Source organism: Sminthopsis crassicaudata, chromosome 3 (assembly GCF_048593235.1).
Source record: "Sminthopsis crassicaudata isolate SCR6 chromosome 3, ASM4859323v1, whole genome shotgun sequence".
NCBI classification, from domain to species: Eukaryota; Metazoa; Chordata; class Mammalia; order Dasyuromorphia; family Dasyuridae; genus Sminthopsis; species Sminthopsis crassicaudata.
Genome location: NC_133619.1, coordinates 469,872,317 through 469,898,741, shown reverse-complemented (window position 1 = coordinate 469,898,741; position 26,425 = coordinate 469,872,317). Strand labels below are relative to the sequence as shown.

The 26,425-nt window shown below is 32.4% G+C and overlaps 1 protein-coding gene across 1 annotated transcript in view; it reads left to right on the top strand.

Annotated features, from left to right (window-relative positions):
- The window catches only part of NBEA (neurobeachin), a 699,286-nt gene that overhangs the window by 581,870 nt on the left and 90,991 nt on the right, over positions 1 to 26,425 (top strand). Inside the window, 2 exon segments of the mRNA XM_074303499.1 lie at positions 748 to 860; positions 26,009 to 26,149. Of these exon segments, the coding sequence (XP_074159600.1) occupies positions 748 to 860; positions 26,009 to 26,149 (254 nt within the window).

The following is a 26,425-nucleotide window of genomic DNA, read 5'->3' as shown; positions in this document are numbered from 1 at the left end:
TTCCTTTTGGTCCTTATGTGGAACTTTATTTATGCCTCTTATAATGTTTACCATGGTTTTTACTGCATTATAGCTATTAAAGAGTTATAGTATATTTGTATATGTCCTATTCCCCTACTAATTTTTAAGTTCCATAAGGTGAGCACTATTTTCAATTATCTTTATATCTTAGCTAGCAAGATAAAATGCTTAACAAAATTTTTTAAAAAGCTAATTTAAACATGATATTTGTCCTTATTGTTGATGAATTGAAGGAAGAGAGGGAGCAAAGAGAGAGTTGAGCATTCTACTGAAACTCTGAAGTATATTCCTTTTCATAATACCTAAATCCTGATGCAGAGGATCAAAGATACTAATGTTGAAAGTTTGAAGATTTGTATCCTTCTTTGTTGTGTAGGCAAGTTGTATCTTATATTTTTTTAAAATGCTGTAACATAAAAGATTATTTTGTGTAGGCATAGAGTGATAATGTTGTGATGTCAATTAACTTTTTTATCTTGTCAAATTTTTATAGTCTTGAATATTTTTCTCATATTTCACAGAAAACATCTATTCATTGATACCTAAATTATATTTTAATTAAACATAATGGGATAGATGAGTACTTTTTAATTAAATAAAAGTTATAATTTGGCAAAAAGTAAAGTTTCAGTACTACAGTTTATTCTCTGATATATACACATATACATATAACATTTAATAATTATTCATATATAACAATTTCATATCCTATTTTTTCTTTACTAGGACGAACATACAACGATCTGAACCAATATCCAGTATTTCCATGGGTATTAACAAATTATGAGTCAGAAGAATTAGACCTGACACTTCCAGGAAACTTCAGAGATCTTTCAAAGGTATCTTTTAACAGAAAGCTAGTTTATTCTACAATATACAAATATAATTTCCTTGAAAGAGCATATATGTTTCATGATGATTAAAGACATGATTATAATAGCATCCAGTTAGCATAGTGTAGTAATATAACGAAAAAAAGCAGTAAATTAGCATCCCAAAGATCTTGGCTCTATCTTATACAACTCTATGACCTTAGGCAAGTCACTTGGTGTCACTGTCTCTCAACTTTCTCATCATTAAAATGGGAATTTTAACTTAGGATTGTTAGAAAAGTTCAATGAGATTACATATGAATGCTCCAAGAAAACAGTCTGATGAGATTACATATGAATTCATATATAGAGTTAGTAAAGGCATTTTTATAATTGGTTTTATTGAGACTCGAGAAAAATGTGTACATGCTATTTTGTTTCCTTTACCCTTTGCAATAAATATCTGGCTTAAGACATTTTAAGCATAGGAAACAGGTTATGCCAAGTAATAAAGATAACAAACATTTAATATCTTAACACATGCAACATGGAAAGGTTATTCTATAAAAAGGGTAATAAAAGGTTTTATTCTTGATAGCCTAGATTGTAAAACAGGATAAGAAACCTGGTCTTAATGCAAAGTATGAGAAACAGTCTTCAGAAATATGATAAGGTGGGCAATGTATTAAGAATTTAGGCAAATAGGGGCAGCTAGGTGGCACAGTGAATAGAGCACCAGCCTTGAATTCAGGAGGACCTGAGTTCAAATCTGGTCTCAGACACTTAACACTTCCTAGCTGTGTGACCCTGGGCAAGTGACTTAACCCCAGCCGGGGGGGGGGGGGTGAGGGGGAAAGAATACAGGCAAATAAAATGATTTGTCATATTATAAAAGATATTATACATATAAGATAGAATAAATATAAAACATTCTCTCTATATATGCACATATATGGACAGAAGACACATAAGACAGACTAGATATAAAAGAAAATGTTGATGTGAATGTCAGTGAGAAGTTTGCATAGTTTGTTAAGGACTTAGAGAAAATTTAGCAAAAATATTTTTAAAGATTTTTTAGTTTTATAAAAACAAATAACAAAATTAGGTGGCATACATGATGAACATTTCTAAGTACAAAGGAAAACTTTCAACAATACTACATATGTTTATGAGGTTACTTTTCTAGAAATTTCTTATCAATGGAATGTAGTCAAAAATTCAAATTTCCAGACACCAAATAAAAGTCACAGAATCAATGCATTAAAACCAGTGAGTCTCTGACTTTCATTTAAAATGTACTTATGCCTATTTTACACATAATTCTGATAAGTATTACCATTTAGCTTACCAACCAGACACTTTTAGGCACAACAGATAGAGAGGAGGAAATAAAGGAGGACAGGATCTTCTACAGATAGACACAATAAGAGTTGATAGCAAGAAGGAGAATAAGACACAAATTACATTAATGTAAAGTAATAGCATGGAGCCATGTAGTATTGGGACAGACGGATTAACCTCAGTAGTTCTGGAGGTCATCACTATATGACAGAACAATATGCTAAATATTGTTCAAAATAATGACGTTAAGTGGCTAAAGGTTAGGAAGTATTTGGTAATTCTATTTAGGAAATCAGAATAGGGAGGGAGCAGTCATATTACAGGTACTGTGTTAAGCACTTTAAAAAATTCTCATTTGATCCTCACAACAATCCTGGGAAGTAGGTACTATTATTATCCCCTATATAGTTGTATGTTACCCCCTGTATATTACCTCCTGAAGTTGATAGAAGTTAGGTAACTTTCCTGAGGTCACACAGATAAATTATTGAACTTGGACTTAAACTCAGATTGCCACCTAGCCACCAAATAAATAGGCATTTTAGAATTGATTGCTCTTTTTGAGTAAATAATATTTGTATTTACCTCATATTCCACTTTGATAGTTCCTATTATAATTTTAAAAGATTTATTATCTATTTCTGTTACACATTAACTGTAGATCAAAGTTGGATTTCAGTTATTTCATAGTTTCTAATAATATCAGTCATTTTAGATTTCTCCTTCTACTTCTTTTGTTAGGCATTTTTTTGGTTCTTTTTTTGCTAAATCTACCTAAGATAAAACTTGATGAAAAGAATCATTGTTTCACAAATAAACTTAGGATAATTAATTATCAGTTGAGTAGGAAAAAAAATTATACTTAAATCTCATAATAAATATCTTAGTGCATTCCAAATGAATAATAGATTAAAACATAAAAAGAGCCATAAAAAGAAATAGAATGATGTATTTATCTGAGTTATGTAGAGAAGATAACTTATTCTGCAAATAGAAGAAAATTTTAAAAATAAGTCAGATTACTGAGGTACATTAAAATAAATCTATTTTATACAAACAAAAATATTATTTAAAAAAGAGATTAGGAAATAATGTTGCAAATAAAACATGGTATTTGAAATACATAAGTAACTGGCATATGATATGAAAAGACAATTTTCTCAACTAACTATAAATTTTCATTAATCATCTGAAAAATGTCTGCTCTCAGTGGTCAAAGAGATGCAAATTCAAATAGTGTTGAGATGTTACTTCACACTTATCAAATTGGCAAAAATCAGTAAAAGAAATGCTGTTTAATTCTGGTAGGGATGTGAAAAATAATCTGTATGCATTTATAAAGTGTCTACTTTGTGTGAGAATTGGAAAGTTGTATAGTCTTTTGGGATGCAGTTTAGCAATACACAGTTAAAATTAGAAAAATAAACACATATTTGGCCCAGTAATTCTATTTAGGGCAATAAACCCTGAAAGTGTTAACAAAAGCAAAACGGAATATCTATGCAAAGATTTTCATAGCAACAATATTTTAAAATGCCAAAAACCCCTGAATTTTACCTAAATAACCAACAATGATATAATAGTATAAAGAAATATTATAATGTAATCAAGTAAAATAATTATAAGTACTATAAATAAATCTTTAAAAAATTTATGAAATAATGTAAAGCAAAAATCAATTGGATTTGGTCATGGGGCATTTGGGCAACCTTTAAAAAGTAATTTCATTAGAGAGCAGTGAGTAGACAAGCCAGATTACTAGGTGTTTAGAAGTGAGTGGGTAATAAATGAAAAGAGAAAATGGGACAGTCTTTCAAAACAAAAAATTATCAAGACTTTTTTTTAGATGTGGGGTAAACTGAGCATGTTTATATGCATATGGAAAGATGTATTAAGTATGAATGAGAGAAAAGACTGAAGAAGTGAGGCTCTAGAGCAGCAAAAGGTAATAGAATCATGGACACCAGTTGAGGAATTAGTTTTGTTGATTAGTAAACAAAGATTCATCATATTTCAGGCTTAAGCAAAACTATGGCTGGAGAGGTAAGAATAATAGAAGTCAATCATCAAATGCATATTGTATACTTGAGAGAGACAAAGAAATTGAATTATCCTATCTTTCAAAGAGCTTATATATAGCCATGGAAATATGTGGAAAATACATGGAAAAACAGAACCAACCAGGTATATAAATAAGTACCAATAAACACAGTAATAGTTATAGGAAGAGAGGAAAGAAGATATCACATTAAAAAGTGACTGACATTTATATAGAGCTTTAAGGTTTGTCTTAAAGAACTTTACAAATATTATCTCATTTGATCTTTAGAACATTCGTGGAAAGCTAATGCTATTATTCCCCTAATTTTTTCAGAAGAAACCACTGAGTCTGACAGTATTAAATTCTTAAAGCAGATTCACACTAAGATCTTAATCTAAGTCTTATCTATTTTATTATGTTGCTTCTTGTTCACTGGTACATGGTCTCCAACTTTTAATGACCCCATAGACCAGAGGTTCTCAAACTATGGCCCGTGGGCCAGATGTAGCCTGCTGTGGACGTTTGATGTGGCCAGCCTGGTTATGGCAAGTGGGCTGAGGGGCGGAGACAGTGTGAGTTTTTGTTTTTACTATAGTCAGGCTCTCCCACAGTCTGAGGGAAGTGAACTGACCCCCTATTTAAAAAGTTTGAGGACCACTGATATAGACCATACTATCCATAGGGTTTTCTTAATAAAGACGCTAGAATAATTTGCCTTTTCTTCTCCAGTGCATTAAGGCACACAGAAGTTAAATGGCTTGCCCAGAATTACACGACTAGTGTCTGAGGGTAGATTTAAACTTAGATCTTCCTTACTCTAAGCCCAGAGATCTATCTACTAAGACATCTAGCTGCCTCTAGGACAGTTAAGGAATACTTAAGTGAGGAAGAGGAGGAGGAGATCAAAGTGCGGTAACCTTTGTTGGCCCCAGTTTCCTCATGTGAAATAGCTGATAAAAAATAAAAATAACTTCCAGGATTGTTGTGAGTATAACATTAGGCAGTTATTTATAAAGCACTTTGCAGATCTTAAAGTGTTATACAAATGCCAGCTTTTATTATTATAATACATATTTGCCTGTTCTCTTTTATTTACTCAACCTAATCCTGGTTCATAGGCTACCTGATTATTTCTCATCAGAAGTCTTATAGGCAGTGGTTAGTTGATTTCCTATAGCATCTAATATAATAAGCTAATGATAAAAATGTGTTGAATAAATGAATGAATGTTGTTTGTATAAATACAGTTTAAGAGTACATATTGTCTTGGTGCCATCCTCCTCTATTGGGGCTCAAAAAAGAAATTAGCATGACTATATTGTTGAAAATCAGACATAGCTTTGCTTTTATATCTCTGTGCCTCAGCCGATGCTTGCTTATTTGCTATTTATCTTGAAAGATAAAAATAGGGTTTTCTACTCTCAGCATCAGGTGCTAGAAGTGATTATTTTAAAAATCCCAAATTTATTTGTCTTCAGATTAGTGTTTGAATTCCATTTGTGTATTTGGCCATGTGCCCAGTGATCAGTCTTATAATCAATATAGTGACAAATTGAAGTTTACCATATATGATAAGACTGAAAAAATATTATTTGTGAAGTTATGACTTTTATGGAAAATTCAGATTATATAAAATATGTACAAATAATACATGAGTAATATTGTTTATGACATTATTGAGTTGGTGATGTTATTTTAGTCCTCTTTAATTTTACAAAATATTGAATAATTTTCTGATAATATGGTATTCTAATTTTTAAGAATCAGAAATATTATCATTGAGTTGAAATACTAAAGTTGGAGATTGCTATTTCTCAAAATATCTTTATGTTTTCTGTATCTTGATTTTTCTTGCCCCATTTAGTTGAACATTTTATTATAAAAGGAGGGAACAATCAACCTACTTTATCAGTAAGATATATTGAGTCTAATTTAATTAGAGATCATAGGTTTAAATTTTTATCAATTACATTTATAAGTGTTAGAGGTTTGTATTTATTAGTTTGACAGAATAGAAAGCTAATGAAATCAGCTGTCGTAGATAATCATTCAGTATAAAACTATGAAGCAATATGCCCTTTTTTCTCCCTTATCAAAGTTTTCATAAACATACTAATGTAGTAAAACAGACCAAATTTAGGTTTTACACAGATATTTCAGTTGTGTACACTCATTACATGAGTTTGACATTTCCAGCATCATATTGTCACTGCTTATTAAAGTGTAAATTGGAATTTTTCCTCATTTACTTTCAGTCATACACTCAGTTAAATAAAATAGTTTCCTCACAAGGGAAAATTCTACTAATATTGACATATGTATGAGACATCACATATATCCATCCAATGAGTGGAAAAATATATTTTATTAATATAGGAGTTTGATTGACAGATGATGATAAGTATAGCCATTCTCAGAAATTATTATGGCACTTAAAAAAAAAAAGGAAGTGATAATGCCTTGAGGCTTTTAAATGTAATAATGCAAATGAAGGCACTGAAGTGTGAATACTCTTCAACAAGCTACTCTTGATACTGCCAAATAAATCTCTGAGCTCTGAATGTAACAACGTTTACATTGTAAATGAGAAGGAAGAAAGATCTCAAACCAGAGCCAGCATATTCTTCCAGTTTATTCTAAATTTGGGGGTTAAATTAGAAGGATTTCACTAGAAGGTAATTAAGTAAAAATGAATTAAGTTTTCTTTAACGTTGGTATGAACCACTAAACAGAAATTTGTTGTTTTATATGAGGGAAATTATTAATGAACAGATCCATTGCATGTATGTAGCTGATTATTATAGATGTCATAGATTGGAAAATGGAAAAGGAAAGAATAAGGGACAAGAATCTATAAGTATTTGCTATGTTCCAGTCATAATGTCCTTTACAAATATCTCATTTGAATGATTAAACACATCATAATCTTTTAATATAATGAAATGTTTTTATGTGATAAAAAGCTCTTTGATGAACTTAGAAAAACACTGAATTATGTGAATTTATGCAAAGTTCAGTAAGCAAAACCAGGAAAACAATAAACAAAATGACTAAAAGATTATAAATAGTGGGGAGAAAGTTTGGATGCTGAGAACTGGGAAAACATCCTTCTATCATTTCATTAGAATTGAGAATTTGGGGTATAAACTGGTTTATGTACTTTCAGACATAGTTAAAATGTTAGTTGATTTACTTAGGGGTGGTTTTTTTTTTTTTTTTTTTGCCTCTTTCTAATATTTGTTACTAGGGATAGTTCCCTGGATAAGGAAATAGGAAAGTGGCTAGACAGGAATAAATATGAATAAAAATTTATCAGCAAAAATAAGATTAAATTATAAAAAGAAAATTTGTCTTTCTCTAGTCCTGTGCTATCTATACTATTTTCCATAATTTTTCAAACATTGTTGACAGCAATCTCACCCAGTCACATCTGATTGTTCTTCTAATACCTTCAGACATCATTGGTATGGGCAGGATGATTTGAACTCATAGAGAGCATTTTGGTGTTTATTCTCCACTCTTAGAGACTTGGAACCTTCACACTCTAATGTGTAATTTGACTTAGATCTTTGCTTAGAGGATTCATATTTTCATATGTGTGAACACTTTCTAGTGATGTAGATTGAAATCTTTATGCCTAAGAGAGATAAAATATTTACTAAAGGACTTATTATGTTCCCCAGACACCTAGAAGACAATCTCTTTTTTAATTGATAGGGCAGAAAAATAGTCTTCACTTGCTGACCAACTCTCTGATTTTATTCACATTGGGTAAGATTAGATAAAAGTATAAGCCTCAGAGAATCACTTCCCAAAGCATCTAAAGAGAAGACTTTAGAGAAGATAGTCTATTCACCAAACAAATATGAAATTCCCTGGGAAATAGATTTTTCTGGCATTAAGACAGATATGTTCATATATAAGAATTGTATTAAAAGGTAATGTCTTTATATTGTAGAGTGCACTGTCCCTCCATATTTTAAGTTAGCAAACATTTATTAAATAAAGTTTCTTACCCTTTGTCTAGGCTCCTAATAAAGTGTACCTATGCTTTGAAAAATTGGTTAAACTGGAAGAGATGGTTCTTAAGCATTTCACATTTCCTACTTTTCTTTGATTATCTCATTTTTTCTCCAATGGTGAGATAGGACCTCTCTCCTACTTCCTCCCTCAGCCCTTATTTATAACAACTGGCTACCAGAATATGATAACTTCTTTCCATTATGTGGTGTGATAAGGCTGCATAGCAGTCTTTCTTAGCCAGATCTGCTGAAATCCATCAGAACCATTATGTCTAACACTGAAGAAGTTTGGGGAATTTTGCTTTGTGTATGTCTTCAACTGAAATCTTAGGCCCCAATAGGTATCTGATGGGAGTTTCTTCTATATACAGATATGCATACCTCAAGTAGATGCTAACAGTTGACAGTTATTTTGATCTGATAATTCTGAAATTTAGCTACAGTATTCCTTAAAGTTTTCATTTTGGAGCTTCAGGAATGAATGATAGGTAGAATGTTTTTCAAAGGCTATTTTACTGTCTGGGCCTAGGCTATCAGAGCAATTTTCTTCGATGATCTCTTGAAAGATGTTGTCCAGGCTCTTTTGTTCATCATGGTTTTCAGTTAGTCTAATAATTCTTAGATTGCCTTTCCTGTATCTATTTTCCAGTTCAGGTTTTTTTTTTCCCTAATGAGGTATTTTACATTTTCTTCTATTTTTGTTGTGGTTGTTTTTTGGGGGGGGTTAATTCTTGATGTCTTAATGACTTCCATCCCATTCACTTCCATCTGTCCAATGCATTTGGCCAATTATACTTTTAAAGGATTCATTGGATTTTTTTTCCATTTCACCAATTCCATTTTTCAAGGAGTTGTTTTCTTTTTTTCTATTTTACCAAATCTGTTTTTAAGAAGTTGTTTTCTTCAGTATATTTTTTTTTCATTTCACCAAATCTATTTTTAAGCAGTAGTTTTCTTCACCAATTTCCATTTTGTTTTCTAAACTCTCCTGCAAAGTTCTCGTTTCTTTACCAATTTTTCTTCTCTCTTTTAAGATCCTTTTTTAATTCTTCCAAATTTTTGAGTTGGAAACCAGTTCATATCCCACTTTGAGGCTTCATCTGAAGGTTTTTTTTTTCCTTTAGTGTCTTCAGGGTTTGAGTTCTGTTCTTTTCTTGTCTCCATAATAGCTATCTTTGGTTAGAGCTCTTTTTTGATTTTTTGGCTAATTTTTAAAGGTTGAGGTCTGCTCATAGGGCAAGGGAGGTTGTCCTCTCCAGCTTCCTCTACAAGGTGACAGAACCTTTATACTGTCCTGAGGCTGGTGGTGCTGCAGGCTTCCTCCCTTCCCTGGGTGAGCCTATACAAATCCTACTTGTAATGCTCAGGGCCTCACTATTTGCCTTCAGTGAGACATCCTTAATTAGATAGTCTGCTAATCCACTGGCCTTCTGAACCAAGACAGAGTAGCCGACAGTGCTGTATTTTGACTAAGAGGCTCCTACTTTATTCCCTATACCAGACCTCCCTGCACTACACCTACACTGGGCCATGTCCCTCTTTGTCCAATTGAGATAGACCTTTCCTGAAGTTCCCTCAAGATATCTTCTACTGGAAATTTGTTACATTCCAAATATTTATGGGTTCTCACTCCAAAACCTATTCAGAGGCTTGATCCAGTGTTGACTCTGAGAGAAGCCAGAAGAGCTCAGGTAAAGTCCTGTCTACTCTTCACCATCTTGGCTCTGCCCCACAATCAGATATTTTGGATATCTGTGGTAGAATATTTCTTTCTGGGTATTTGTGATTTTGCTTACCAGCAAGTCCTGCACCCTCTAAAAGCAAAACTGTACTAATAAGTAGCTTCACAGTTAGTTTAAAAATGGTACTTACAGATTTATTAATAATGTGAAGACTCTTAGTGGAAAATTACAAAGCTCTTAGTCCTTGCCATTATTTTGCTTTACATTCCTGTTAGTTCTCTGATGAAGGGGTACTTATCAAATTTACAAGTTCTACATTTTATATAAAGAAAGAGATAACAGGAATACATAAGACCCAAAGTTATTCCCCAACAGATAAAATATCAAAGTGTATAGGCAACATTTCTCAAAAAAATTGAAAACAAGAATGCTTCAATTAGTCAGCAAGCATTATTATATACCAGGAAATAAGCTAAATTCTGGGCAAACAAAGAAAGACAAAGAATATCCCAAGGGACATATACTTTGTGGAGGGAGACACCATGAAAATAGTTATACACAAGATTTATTAAGAATACATGGAAGGAAATATTAAGGATGTAAATAATTCATAGATGAGGGATCTAAGAAACTACTCCTGAAGATAGTGTGATTTGGATTGATTTTTGAAGAAAGCTAGGAAAACTAATAGGTGGAGTTGAGTGGACAAAACATTTCAGACATGGGAGATTGACAGTGCAAAGGCACTAAGACCAAAGATGAAGGGCCATGTTTGAAGAACAATTCAACCCCCAATCCCTCACAACCCTCTTATGTAATTCCTAAATAGGAAAAATGATCCTGGAGATAATAGAAACCACTTTAATTCATTGAAGAGAGTGATGGCATAATCAAACCTTTGTTTTAGAAAAATGACTTTGGCAACTGAGAAAGAATGGATTAAATGTGGGAGAGTTTTAAGATAGGAAAACAATCTCTATAGTCTAGGCAATTGCAATTACTCTAGGCAAGAAAGGCTTGAGCTATGGTAATAGCTTTGTGAATAGGGAGAAAGGGATGTATATTAGAGATTGTTAAAATGTAAATGACAAGATTAGGCAATAGAATGTATATATAGGATAAGTCATATTAAATCAAGGATGAACATATAGGTTTTGAACTTAAATGAATGAAAATATGGTGCTACCATCTATAGTAATAGGGAAGTTGGGAAGAAGGAGGTTTTTTAGTGGAGAGAAAGGAAGGAGAGTTAATGAATTTTTTTTTAAAGACCTTTTGAAACTAAACTTTTTTTGTTTTCAGTTCCAAATTCTCTCCCATCCATTGAGAATATGAAAGAAACAAAACCTGTTACAAACATGTATAGTCAAGCAAAATAAATTCTCATATTAACTATGTCCATGCATGTGTGTATGCATGCACATGTGTGTACATGTTTCAGTCTACTCTCTAAATCAATTATTTCTTTATCTTGAGAGATATAGCCTCTTTCATCATGAGTTGAAACTAGAATGCACTTGATTCCATTATGATTATCAGAATACCTAAATCTTTTAAGAGTTGTTTTTCTTTATAGAATTGTTGTTACTGCATACATTTCTTTCCCTTATTTTGCTTACCTAACTTTTTTTGTGTCAATTCATACAGGTCATTCCAGGTTTTTCTAAAACCATCTTTTTCATTATTAATACACAATTATATTCCATCCTTTTCATATGCTAGTGGACTCCTCCTTAGTTTCTAATACTTACTCATCAAAAAAAAAGTATTTCTCTAAAAATGTTTGCACATATGAGTCTTTTTCCTCATCCTTTGATTTCTTTGTGGTATAAACCTAGTAATGGCATCACTAGGTGAAAGGGTACAAACAGTTTAATAACATTGAGGACATAATTCCAAATTCTTCTCCTAAATGGCTAATTTAGTTCATAGCTTTATAATAGTGCATCAGTGTTTCTGTTTTTCCCTAGGCCCTCCAGCATGACATTTTTCCCTTTTTGTCTTCTTTTACAATCTTATGGCTATCACAAAAACAGAGACCCTAAGAGGATATAATGATGAACAGCATGGAAGGTTGTAGAAAGGTCAAGAACTGTGAGGATTTAGAAAAGACCATTAGCAACTAAATTAACTGACAACGAAGAACACATTGTTAATTTTTGTGAGAGTTGTTTCATTTGAATTTTGAAGTCAGACTTCTGAGGGTTAAAAATATATATAAAAGGAAACGAAGTAGGAGAATTGATTGTTGATGGCCTTTTCAAATTTAGCCAGAAAAGAAAAGAGATATATAAGCAAGTGAGGGATTTTTTTGTTTGATTATTCTGGTTTTTGAGAATGGGGAGACATGAGAATATTTGTTGTTGTTTGTCCTTTATTCTCAAAGAGAACCAGGATATCAGGGAAGTGATGCCATGATATGCAAAGTGAACTGGATTTAAGTGAGAGAGAGCTGGGCAAGGTCACCTGCCTCCCTTTCTCCTCTGGAGCCATCTGGGTCCAGTGGCCAGGATATAGATCAGAACAATTGAAGATGGCTTTGGAGGCAGTAGGAGACCTTGCCCTTTTAAAGTTTGTGTTCTTTAAATAGGTCTTCAGGTTATCTATAGCAAGTGATAATTTTGATTCCTTTTTGCTATGCTTATTTCCTCAATTTATTTTTTCTTATGTTATTCCTATAGCTATTTAGAATTTCTAGTGCTATAGGAAATAATAGTGACAAAAATGAATATCCTTGCTTTAGCACCTATTAGAAAAGTGTCTAGTTTTCTTCTTTATCTTTATTATGAAAGAAAAGATCCTTTTACCTGTATGCTTTCTAGTAGGAATTTTTTCTGTTGTCAGAAATTGATATTGTTTGTCAAGAGCCTTTTTGCTCATCCAATTATAAAATTATAAATTTCTTTGTTATTAGTATTGTCAGTGATCTTTTTATTTTACTAATATTTAACAAATCCAGCATTCCTGATATAAATTCATCTTGGTCATAGTGTATCATTCTTCTAATTTTTTTCTATGGCCTCCCTGCTAACTTTTTTTTTTTTTTTTTTTTTTTTAGTATATCTGTGTCAATATTAATTAGAGATATAGAGCTATAATCTTTATTTTGTACTTTATCTCTACCTAGTAATATCCTTTTTCTATTTTTTTTCAAACAGTTTATATATTAGAATTACTCTTCAGATGTTTCATCTGTAAATCTCTCTGATCTCCTTTTTCCAACCTTGTTATGGGCCAGAACTCTGTACTTGAAACAGGGATTCTTACAAGGTGTTAAGTCAGTGGAATTGAGAATACAATGGTTATCTAGTTTATCATGGTGATTAATAGTTCAGTATGATTGATTTAATCTTACAACAAATAATGGTTCCCTAGTGATATAATGATATATAAGTTTATATTCAGTATACTATAAATGATCTAATTATAAGAGAGTATATAAACTGGGACAAACTCAGCCAGGACAGACTCAGAGACATATTCATTCCATTTCCCACCTTTGTGGTGGCTGGGAGCTGGAACACAAGCTCTTATTCACTCCATCTCATACCATCATGGTGGCAGGTTCTCCTCCTTCCTTCTCCACTGAAGCTAAGACTACTGAAGGGCCTCCAGGAAGCTAGACAGGCCTCAGGCAAGGAAACTAGATAGTGAAGGAGACAATAAAGAATTTGAACTTTAACAACTGACTATTCTTGTGGTGATTAATCTGCTGAACCAAAGGCTGGTCCAAAGACCTCCAGAAAAGAATCAGAATACTACACTCCCTTCTCCTTGTTTTGAGGAAATAATGATTTACCAAAATTTCTTTTTACTGATTTATTAAATTCTCTGCTTGTAAAATCAGTTTTTTGTGTTTTTGTAAGTATTCATCCATTTGCTTTATTGGCATATAATTGAGTAGAAAAGTTTCTCATAATCGCCTTTATTTCCTCTAGATTGTTGTGTATTGTCCTTTTTTTCTATACTAGAAATTTAGTTTTCATTTTTTTTTAATCAAAGTAGCTAATAGTTTGATTTTATTAGTTTTTTTTTCTTTAAAGTCTCTACTTTTGTATGTTAAGTGATCTTTTTGCTTTCAATTTTTCTCATTTCCCATTTTTTAGCCTTTTAACATTTCTAGTTAGGAATTTATCTAGACTTTTTTATTTGCTGTTTTTCTTTTCTTTATGTTATATGCTCAGTTCATTAATTCTACTTCTTTATATCCAAGATATTTGGCATAATATCTTATTGTTTTATTATCACTGATAAAATTGTATAGTCTTCCTTTAATCAACCAATTGGTTAGGATTAAATTTAGTCTCCTTTTAAGTCTGCTTCAAAGTCCTTTTATTGATTGTATTTTTATTATGTTGTTGTCAATAAAAGATATGTTTAATATTTGTTTCTGTTTATGCATTTATTTGTGAGGTTTTATGGTCTATTTATGATTGGTGATTAGTTTTCATAAAGTTTTGCCATGAACAACTGAGATTATGTACATTCCTTTCCATTTCCAGTTAGTAATTTTCAGAGCTCTATGATAACTACCTTTTCAGAAATTTTATTCAGGTCAGACTTCTTATTTGTGTTTTTGATAATTTTTTTTTTTTTGGTTGAAAAGTGGCACCTTCCAAAATAATCAAGTTCCAAATAATAATTTGTTGTATTTTTCTCCCTGTGATTTGGTTGATTTCTTTTTACTAAAAGTAATTAGATAATACATCATTTTTGTGTCATGTTTTTAAGCATAATATAATTTTCTCTGTTCATCTCTTTTAGTCACTCTATTTTTATTTTTGCCTTGTCTGACATCATGAATCCTATCTTTATCTCTGTGAATCTTTGTGTTTCTTAAAACCAGCCTCTTTTTTTCTACTTTCTAATCCATTCTTCTAATCTATTCTGTTTGAGGGATATGTTTTATCCTATTCCCATTCCATTATCATTGTTATTTATTGTAATTTATTGTATTTTTAAATCACAGAACAAAAGCATTTCTGTAACACAGTACAATAAAAATGATGATTGCTTGTGAAACTGAAAATCTGTGCATAACTTGCTATTCCTTCCAAGTATACAACAAAGTTATCATATAAATTTCTTTTTTTCCTTTTTTTCCTTCCCCTGCCCTAGAGATGACTAACATTAGGCATAAATAGGTATGTTTGTATACATATACATATGTGTGTGTGTATATACATATACACACACACACATACATACATACATACATACATACTTCCAGTTATCATTCCTTCTCTGGAGACAGATAGCTTCCTTTTTTTCATATGTACTTTATTTTTACTTTGTTCTTATAATAATCAAAACTGACTTAGTCACTCAAAGTCAGTCTAAAAACAATATTGCTGTTACTATATACACAGTGTTCTTTTCTGCTTCTGCTCACTTCTCATCATCATTTTGTGCAAGTTTTCTCTTTCCTTTTAAGAGCATTGAGCTTATTATTTCTTACAGCAAAGTAGTACTTCATCACAAACATATACCACAACTTGTTCAGTCATTCCCTAATTGATGATGATCCTTGCATTTTCCAGTTCTTTGCCACCACAAAGAGAAGTGTTATAAACACCCCACTCACATTCAGAGTTCTAATTATTATTAGTGAATTTCTCTCCATCTTCTTTTTACTCACTATTTTCTTTCTTAGCTTCTTTTTACCCCATCCCTGTTTTACCGTATCTTCTCTCCCATTATCATTATTAACTGTGTACTTCCTTCCAAAACATCCAGTCAGTTAACATTTATGAAACACTTACTGTTTGTCAGATAGGCTTCTAGGTGGTACAATGGATAAAATGCCAGGCCTTTTAAAATCAAAGAGATTCATCATCTTCAGAAGTCCAAATTCAGCCTTAGACACTTATTAGTTGTATGATCCTGGACAAGTCATTTACCCCTGTTTGCCTCATTTCCTCATCTGTAAGATAAACTGGAGAAGAAAATGGCAAATCCTTACAATATCTTTTACAAGAAAACTCCAAATGGGGTTACAAAGAGTTAGACACAATTGTTGTGTCTAACTGCAACAAATTGAACATGTGTCTAACCTAAATATCAGAGATACAGCATGAAGCAAAAGATGTTCTCTCTCTTAATAGAGAAAACAAGAAAACATGTATAAACAAGCTAATATACTGAATAAATAGGAAAATAAGAGAAGGAAAGCACTAGAATGAAGAGGTTCGGAAAAACTTTCTGTATAAAATGGCATTTGAGTTGAGACTTGAAGAAAGCCAAGAGACAGGAATCAGGAGAGAATTCTAGAATTCCAGGCATGTGAGACATCTCACTAGAGAAAATCTCCAGAGGCTGTGTCCCTAGATCAAAGCATATATGTTGAAGAGTAAGATGTAAGAAGACTAGAAAAGGGACAAAGACAAAAATGGTCATTAGGTATGAAAGATTTTTGAATGCCAGAGGAGATGAGAAGTGAGATGATTATAATTTGTTTTAGGAAAATCATTGGCAGCTGAATGGAGAATACCTTGAAGTGGGGAAGAGACTTGAAACAGGCAGACTCACCACCAGGTTATTGCAACAGTACAAGTGTGAGTTGATGAGAATCTGCATTAGAGTAGCAGCAGTATCAGAGAAAAATACAGAGCATTTTTGAGAGATGTTGTAAAGGTGAAACTGAAAAGCCTCTTATATTTTTTCTTCATATACTTACTCTTCTTTTCCCTCCTTCTCCTATTCTTCCTTCATGATCTACCCTACAAAGCTGAATTTTGAGTTTTCCCATTTCCCTTTTGAGTATATTATACATCAAACTCTTTGTGTGTGGATATATATATATGTTAAATTCTTCTTTTTCTAGTTTAAACAATAATGAGATTCATTATGATGCCCATTCTTCCTGCCCCTTCCTCCTTGGTTCTATGCTGTTCTTCCCATGTATCCCAATTATGAAAGTTTCTTCCTTCTTTATTTCTGTGGTACAATGGATATAGCTTTGGATCTGGAGTCAAGAAGACCTATGTTCAAATATGCCTTCAGATATTTATTAGCTGTGTGATTTTTGGTTTGTCACTTTATCTTTTGTCTATCTCAGCTTCCCAATTTGTAAAATTGGAATAACAATAGCATCTATATCCCAGAATTCTCATAAAAATCAGATATTTGTAAAGTGCTTTGTATACCTTAATGAGCTATACAAATCCTAGCTGTTATTTGTATTGGGCCACAGATATTGGGGGAACTCTGGGTAAGGTATAAGACCCTTCAGCCCAGAGAGAACCTGCTAACAAGGTCTGGTTCGGCTCCTCATCTCCCCTAAGAGCTCTTGGCCTTTCTGAGAAATCAAGAGGTGGCAACAACCTATGTTGTGATTGAAGCAGAGTGATACCAGGTGAAAGAGTGATACTAGTGGCAAACTGTATAGATGTACATAGATGTAGGTGGCAAGTTGTTCATTGGTCCCATGGGCTCAATATATACTTAGCATATTCATATGAGGGTATTATAAAGGGGGAAGACCTTATGAGGGTATTAAAAAGGGGAAAGACCTTGGGAATAAACGGACTCCATATTTTAAACATTCATGGGAGTCTCGCCTCATCACTCCTCCACTAAGATGGTATGTTTTTTCATCCCAGCATGGGGGCTCTAGAAAGCACAGTACGTTTTATCACCCCAACTTGGGGACTCTAGAAAGCAGGACAACAATTATTGTTTTTCCATTCTTCTGTAATGTATTGGGTTTTTTGCACCTTTTTAGTTCCTCTCTTAAGGTCATTGAAATAGAATATAGTTAACCCATTTTTGTGACCCTTAATGATTTTATGGTTCTGAAAGGACTTTTGTTTGTTTCTTGATTTTAGAATATCAGGATTTTATCAGAGTACAAATCTTTCCTAAATACTTAAGTGAATTTCCCTTTCTATATTCCTCTTTGCTGTAATTTAAATTTCATAGTTTTTACTTAGCTTTGGTTTTTCCATCGGGAATGTTTGAAATTTCTCTTATTTAATTAAAGGTCCTTTTTTTTACCTTATAGAAAGTTTTACAGGTTAAGTCATTCTTGGTTGTAAGCCATCATTTTTGCTTTATGGAATTTCATATAACAAAATTTCCTTTTTCTGTTGATCATCTGCCAAGATGAAAATCTGGTGATCATCTATATTATTGTACAGTTTTAAAAAATAACCAAGTCACAACTGTATTACCTTTGGGTCTCTTAGAATGAAATCCCAAACTTATGCTGTACTTGCTTTATGCAGCAATTTTTAAAAAGGAATATTAAATTATAATGAAATATTTATTTTGTAGATAAACTTTTAAAAGATCTTCCTTTCTTTCTGGATTCAAGATTCCTTGTGAGGAAATGAAAAATGACAATAAAGTTGAAATAACATATGCTTAGACCATGAATTTTGTGAAATTGATATTTTTTACTCATTAGTGAAAAGAAAATAGATATTAAATAACAACATCATTTAATAATTTTCTTATTTGTTAGAGGATTTAAAATCCAAAATTAATAATCCATAGCTGTTTCTTTCATAAGTAGTTTTTTAAAAAAAATAAACTGATTATAAATATTTAATTAATCCCTTTTTCAGGAGTTGAAGAAAAATTTGAAAAAGATTAGAGTGGAGCTTAAGTTGCTCTTTCTTGAATATTTTGTGAGGCTTCTAGAGCAAACTATCAGTTAAGGTTAATTTTAGACACTTTACATATGGGAAAAATAGATTGGCATTGTCATGACATGGTAAATGTACTAAATATTGTTTTTGACCAACAGTGAAGGGTTGGGGGGATATTAAGGATTGTTAAGGGGTCACCTGAATTTTTTTTTTAGTTGCCCTATTTTCCAGAAACACTGGACCCAGAGCATGTAAGAGGCTCTGAATGTGTCAAGGATGAAACTTTTCTCTCTTCTCCTTCCCCTGAGCTGACATAATTTGTTATTTGCATCCCAAACTGGACTTCCTTTCCTTTATATTCTTAAGAGTCTAGATGTTCTAGTTAATCCACACTAGGTTTGTGCAGCTGGCTCCTTATAAAGAGATGATCTGTCTTCATGGTCTAGCAGTTCCCAAGAGAAAGGAATGTAGCTTTTGCAGTTGCCTTGCTTCTTTTCTTCTGGTGGGGTTTTATCTTTTTCCTACCTTCATTTCACCTTTTTCTTCCTGTGCCATACCCCTTCCGGTGGGGTTTTGTCTTTTTTACTACCTTTTTTACTACCATGACACCTTTCCCTTCTTGTGCAATGCCCCTTCTAGTGGAATTTTGTGTTTCCTACTCCTTTTGTCTTGCTGTCACAAATGTGCAAATTTCTGTATGAACTCTTTGGATTCCTCACATATGTTCATTTCTATTGTAATAAATCTAGTTTTCCTGAAGTGGTATAAAATTTTGGTTGTCTGTTGATAGTACTTTAACTATTTAAAAAAATCTAAGATACTAATGACATTCCCCTAAATATAATTTGCAAATATAAAACAATAGAAAGCGTGTGGGTTGTTGATTACTTCATTTAAAATGGGAGGGGAAAGGTATTATTTCTATATGTTTACTGAAAAGTTACATTAATTTTTTTTTTCATTGAAGGGTTTTTGTTTTTATAGAACAAATTAGTAACTATAACTATATACTTGTAGTAAATTCTACTGTAAATATTTGTTATCATGTTTAGGGAGATTAAATTAGCTTTTAATCAGAAATTTAAGATGACTATAAATAATTCATTAGGTTTATTAAAGAATGAAGCTATGTCATAATTTTTAAATATTCAAATTAAATCTGTATAATTATATAGAATACATATTCATGTCATGTATTATTTTGAAATAATAAAATACAAAAAGTCTGTGAAATTTAAAATGTTATTACCTTTATGTACTAAAACTGTAGTTTGAGTACTGTTGATTATTTGTTTAAATTAATTATGTTAGGTGAAGTCACATATAGGGTTTAGGGGAAAAAAAATTAACCAAACCAATAAGTAAATTTTATATGCAGCTTAAGAAGCCTGACTCATTAACTGCTTGTTTCATTGTGCTATACAAATTAGCCTTCTGGGAGGAAAAAGAAAATCTCTTGAGCCATTTATTAGCTGATTCCTTTCCCTTGTGTGATATTTCCCTCTTTGAAGTCCTAATTTTTATCCTAATTTTAGTGTCAAAATTAAGCCTTGGGGGAAACTTTGCAGAATTCTATTAGCATTAAATTACGAAATAAAGTAATTAGATATGATACATATTACTCATCTAATCATTTATTCTCTAAAATAATGTCTTTTACTAGCCAAAACCAAAATAACTTAAGTCTTTTACCGCTTAGGACTATCTACCCGATCAAAATCAGGTGAATGGTACTATTACAATCCTGAATTTGAAATCAGGAGGGCTTTTAATTATTAATGTCTAGGTCCCATTGGAGATTCAAAGCAATTATACAAATAATATAGGTTTTACAAAGCTATTTCAGTTTGAATTATAGCAGTGTTGTCTTAGGAAATATGTTTTTCGACAGGCATCATAGAAAAGTTCTTCATAGTTAGGGCAAAGAATCTTTTTCCTGACTTGTCTGAATATATCAATACTTTGATGATTCTACTATATGAATGATAGGAATATTTTCTTCAAAAGTACAAATTTCAACCTGTTCATCATCATAATTATTAATGTCATAATCATAATCATTTATATAGCACCAATTATGCACCAGACACTGTTAAGTACTCTATAAATCTTATCTCATTTGATTCTCATTAACAGCCCTATGAGGTAGTAACTATTAATTTCCATTTTATAGTTTAAGAAACAGATAAGTGACTTCCCCAAATTAATCACAGCTCATAAGTCCTGAGACTGGATTTGAACTCAGATTTTCCTGACTTAAGACCCAGTGCTCTATCACCAGATCATGTTGTTGCCTTATAATGCCTTCTCATAATTAATAATTCACATCTATATATGTATGTACATATATACCACACACATTTCCCAAAATGCTGATATGTATTCTAATACTAATATTGTAGACAGCATTAGCACTTTGATTGTTCTCATGCTTGTTATACAGCTATACTACCTCATTTTTTATATAAATATTTTTAATAATTAGAAGAACATTTCATTTTGATATATCAGATGAACACATATACGTATAAACCAAAGCATATTCCTCTCCAAACAAGCAAAATTGCCTGATGCTATATTTCTAACAGTTAATGTAGCATAAGATTCTTGATAAAGTATTTTATAAATCTTCTTGTGCAAAATTCACTGTTTGTAATATGCTCTAGCCTATTTACACTCAGAGTATTAACCTATTAAGCACTTGCAAGTTTGATTTTTCTGAAATCATCTATTTCTCCTGTTTTCAGCTATAAATAACCCTTTGAGAGTATCTGTGGCAAAAAGGTCTTTTTTGTTTTGAGCAGTTTGGTATCATTAAAAAGTATAGTGTAGTTTCCCAAGAGCAGTCCATTCTGATCTACTGCTATCATTCTGTTTGGGGTCTATTCTGCATTTTCTGTTCAAGATACATGTACTAATGACAACATTTTAGGAAGCATATGTATAATGTGGAAAGTAGCCAGAATAAGGCAACGATGATGGTGGAGAATCTCAAAATTATGCCACATAAGGATCAGTTGAAGTAACTAGGAATGTTAAACTTAGATAAAAGACTTGTCTTCATTTGGTGTTGCAATAGAATAAGCACTTAATTTGGAACTTCAGATATTAGAATCTGATATTGGCCCTGATACTTGCTTTTGATTCCAAGATCTCCTAGGCTTCCCTGGGCCTTGGTTTCCTTTGTCTGTAAAATGAAGGATTTAGACTGGTATCCCTTGAGGTCCAGTTCAATTGTATACATATAAATTTTTATGACTGTTTAGACTTACTCTGCTTGGTCCCAGAAGGCAGAATTGAAAGCAATGATTGGAAGTGACAAGAGACAAATTTTAAGCATTATATAAAGAAAAACTTCTGGAAAAATTAAATCTATTCCCAAGTGGAATGGACTGCCTTAGATGTTAGTAAATTCTCCTTCAAAGAGGTCTGAGAAGTAAATTGGATGATTACTTTTTTTATTTTGCTTAGAGAGGAATCAGATTCTGGCCCTGCTACTTGTTACCTGTCTTTGAGTAGTCACTTGGCCACTTTGGGCCTCACTTTCATTTTATCCATAAAAGGAAATTCTCAAAGGTTTTAACCTTTTTGTATGTCATGGACCCCATTGACAAGCTGGTAAAGTTTATGGATTTCTTAGAATAATGTTTTTAAATATATAAAATGAGATGTATAGGATTACAAAGGAAACCATCTATACTGAAATAAAGATGTAATGTTCTTTTCCCCATCCAAGTTCACAGATCCTTTAAAATCCATTCACAGACTCCTTAGATGTGCGAAGTAGAAAACTCCTAGATGAACTGTTGAAGTCCTTTACAATCTAAGTTGCAAGTCATAAACTGAATAATATACATTTTTTCCATTTACTTTGGGTTTTTTTCCTAGATAGATAACCAAGGAAATCTAATGTGAATTACTGTTGATCTAATTGAAGAGACTTTCTAGAAGTATGGACAATAATTCAATCAGTACAATTTCATTGAAAATCTTACCATTGGGGATAATTATTCTATGTGGAATGTGCTTTTATTTTATTTTATTTTAATGCCTTATCAATATTAAGTAGATTAGTGAGCAAAGTTATTTTAATAAATCCTTTTGAAATCTGCAAAAAAAAAATTGATTCAGCTACACATGTTAGAAAAACAAAGTAAAGGAAAAATATATTGTGCAGATATATTACCCCTATATCACACACAGATGAATGGCAACCTTTAAAGTTAGTGTTTCAGGATATATCACTTGTATAGATGTTAAAGATTACTCCTAGGACAAAGTAAGAGGAAGGGATTGAGCTGGATCATCTTTGGTAATTATTTGGTATCCTAAATTGCTGGTATATAGCAAAAGTCCATGTTTTTAACACTACTGTTTATATATGGAGCACATGATCTAGTTGCCCAAAGTAAAGATGTCAGACTGTGACATTATTACTAACAATAACTTCTGTGTGAGAAATTACTTAAAAGAGAACTTTGAGGATATATATAATTACTAAAGGAGATGTGCCAATTGTATAACAAGAAAAAGAAGCCAAAAAAATGTGAATCAACATGTATGTACTTTGTTTACATTAAAAGAATCAGAAGAGCTATGCGAATTAGGTCTATCCTATCTGAAGGTTTGAAGGAGTTATGATCTATACTGATGATGTATGTAACCACATTAATGAAATTGTGGACCTAACAATGGAATGCTATAAACTGAAGCAAATCAGAGTATAGATACACAATGTAGATATTAACAAACATAAACATACATTTTCCCAGAATTTTTGTCTGGTAGTTATTGTCATTTTTTTATGTTATTGGAAAATTATTAAACAAGTAATATAAGACTAGCATAGATTAGACTACTACTTTTCAGGCCTTGAAGCTCTCTGTACAATTATAAAATGCCTTTAGTGATCCAACAAGTATTCATTTGGTACTTAATATGTGGTAGGATAAAGATATGACAATAAGAATTGACTCAGTATTATTTGGTTGATTAGCAATAGGGAGCCATTAAGATTTCTTGATCAATGGACTGATGTTTTCAAACCTATGCTTGAGGAATATGTACTTGGCATCCGTTTGGAGGCTTTGGAACAATTATTAGTGGTTCAAAGTCAGTGGGATATGAAGTTCTAATGGAACAGCCAAAGAACCCATACTTGGCTCTGTGGCATATCACATATGTCCAGAAACGGGCAAATAAGGATTGTCTAAATCTTTAAGTTCATATCATATCATGAAGGAATGTGTATTTTAAAGAAATTCGCTATCCTATGAAATAATTGGGCATGTTTAACCTAGAAAAAAAAAGATGATTTAGGAAGTACATCCTAGATTATTCAAGTATTTATACTATCATCATATGGAAGAAGAATTATACTCATTTATACTCTAGAAGGGAGAACCAGGAGTAATGAGTGGAAGTTGCTGAAAAGAAAATTTAGTCTTGAGGTCAAGAAAAACTTCCTAAAAATTAGAATTGTCCAAAAGTAGAATGATTATCCTCAAGATGTTGTGAATTCCCTTTCCTTTAAGGAAAGTACTATTGATTACCTATTATATATGTTGTAGTAGAATCTCCTAGGTTTGATTAGATGATCTTTCCAGGTCCCTAACCAACTCTCCAATAGTCCTTGACTTTAAGGAGCTTGCATTCTTCTTGGGGGAGGGGAGAAACAACAAATATAAATATAATAAATATGAAAAATAAATTTAAAGGAATTGGAGGAAGCAGTGCCAATCAGAAGTCTAAAGAAAAGCTGCTTGTAGAAGGAATATTGGAACTAATTTTTGGAGGATGCTACTAGTTCCAAAAGGCAGAAGTAAGAGGAAAGCATGACAGTCTATGTAGAAAGAAGTGACATTATAAGATAGGATGTACAGGGAGCAGTAAGGAGGTCAGTTTGACTTGAATGTAAAATAAATGACAGGTGGTCATATGTATTGAACCTGAAAAGATTGACTGGAACTAGATTATGAAGGGTTTTAAATGACAAAAAGAGTAGTTTTTATTTTATCCTAGACACAATACGAGCCACTGAAATCTCTTGAGAGTGGAATGAAATATTCAAATCTTGTTCTTGAAAAATATTAGTCTGGCAGGAGTTTAGGGGATGGATTGGAGTGAGGATGCTGAAGTAAGAGGCTTCTGTAATAAGCCATATGTTAGGTTAAGAAGGGCTTTAGTTAGTATGGGAGTAGAGAGGAGAATGATTCTGGAAGTGTTGTTAAGGCAGACTCAAAAAAACTTGCCAACTCATTGAAGGTGAAAGATGAGTAAGAGTGAGTTATTGAAAATGACTCCTAGGATTCAGATCTGGCTGACTGGAAGAATGGTACTACCCTCAATACAGAAAAGGGGAAGGTGGTTAAAGGGAAATGTAAGTTCAGAATTAAAGATAGAATTAACCATGTGGACATGTGCTCCCAGAAGGGAGTTTTGAGTAAGAAAACTCAAACAGCATTTGTTAAGTACTTCTTGTGTGTGAGACACTGTGCTAAAGGCTACACATCCAAAGAAAAAAGGGGAAAAGTAACAAGCATTTCACATTTTAATAGGAGAAAATAGGTGAAAGTAACTAGGTACATAAGCAACCAAAAAAAAAAAAAAAAAGAGAGAGAAAATGAAAGATAAGTTAAGTGGAAAGCTTTGTGGAAAGTGGAAAGAAATTGAATCTAACCTCAATCTTGGAAGAAGGCAAGTGTACTAAGAGAAGCAAAGGAGAGCATTGCAGGCAGAGGGTTTTGACAAAACAAGTGCATGAACCTTGGACAAGGGAGTGTCATCTTGGTAGATCCACAGGTAAGTCAGAATAGCCAGGTTGTTGGAAAAGGAAGCTTAAAAAGCTGGGAAGGGACCTGGTCATGACCAACTTGGAGAGGAGAAGGCATTGCTGAAAGTTTTTGAGGAGAGGGTACTATGGTCAGAACTGCATTTCAGAAAAATCACTTTGACAGCTGAGGGGAGAATTCATTGAAGTGGAGAGACCAGAGAAAATTCATGGGAAGATAGTGCAGCAGTCTGGACAAAGGGCAATGAGGCCTTGGAGTTAGGTGGTAGCTTTGGAAGGAAAGAGAAGGGAACATATGTAAGAGATTATAAAGGTAAAAATAAGATATGGCAGTGCCTTAGATATGTGGGGTGTGCCCCAAGGCTGCAAGCCTGGATGACTGGAAGCATGATAATAAGAAACTTCAGAAGGGATTAAATCTTACAGATGATTATTTATAATCTTGCATTGTTGCTTAGACAATGGAGAATAGTTTTTCTCAATCACAAGGGAAACTATATTTTAGAGCCATAATAATTCTATCCTCTGAAAGGGAATTCCAAATCCTTTAGTATATATCCATCATAATATAAAGAATCTATGCTCTGTGAGCTTTAAATTCATTAATGGGGAAAAACTCCACATTTTATAAGAATATATGATGTGATCATCTGGAACATATTATCCTAACTTACTAAGCAGCAGAGTTTCTTTTTTTCTTTATAGCCAGTTGGTGCTTTGAACCCTAAAAGAGCAGTTTTTTATGCAGAGCGCTATGAGACTTGGGAAGATGATCAGAGCCCACCCTGCCACTATAGCACACACTATTCAACAGCACCATCTACGTTATCCTGGCTACTTCGAATTGTAAGTACTTTTATGGAAACTTTTTTTCTACAAAACTTGTGAAATATTCTGTAATATAAGGCATCTTGTATTCTAATTCAATGCCCAGAATAATGAAGCTTATCCTTGTTTCGTGACTTTAATTTTTAAGAAATAAAGTAGTTAGTTGGGTTTTTTTTGTTTTGTTTTAAATTTCTAAGTAAACTTAAAACATAGTTTTTTGTTGTGTTTTTAATCTTCTTTGGGTTGAGTTCCAGCTAACTGAGACTTCTAAGTTCTCCACTTCCTTTCCCCCTG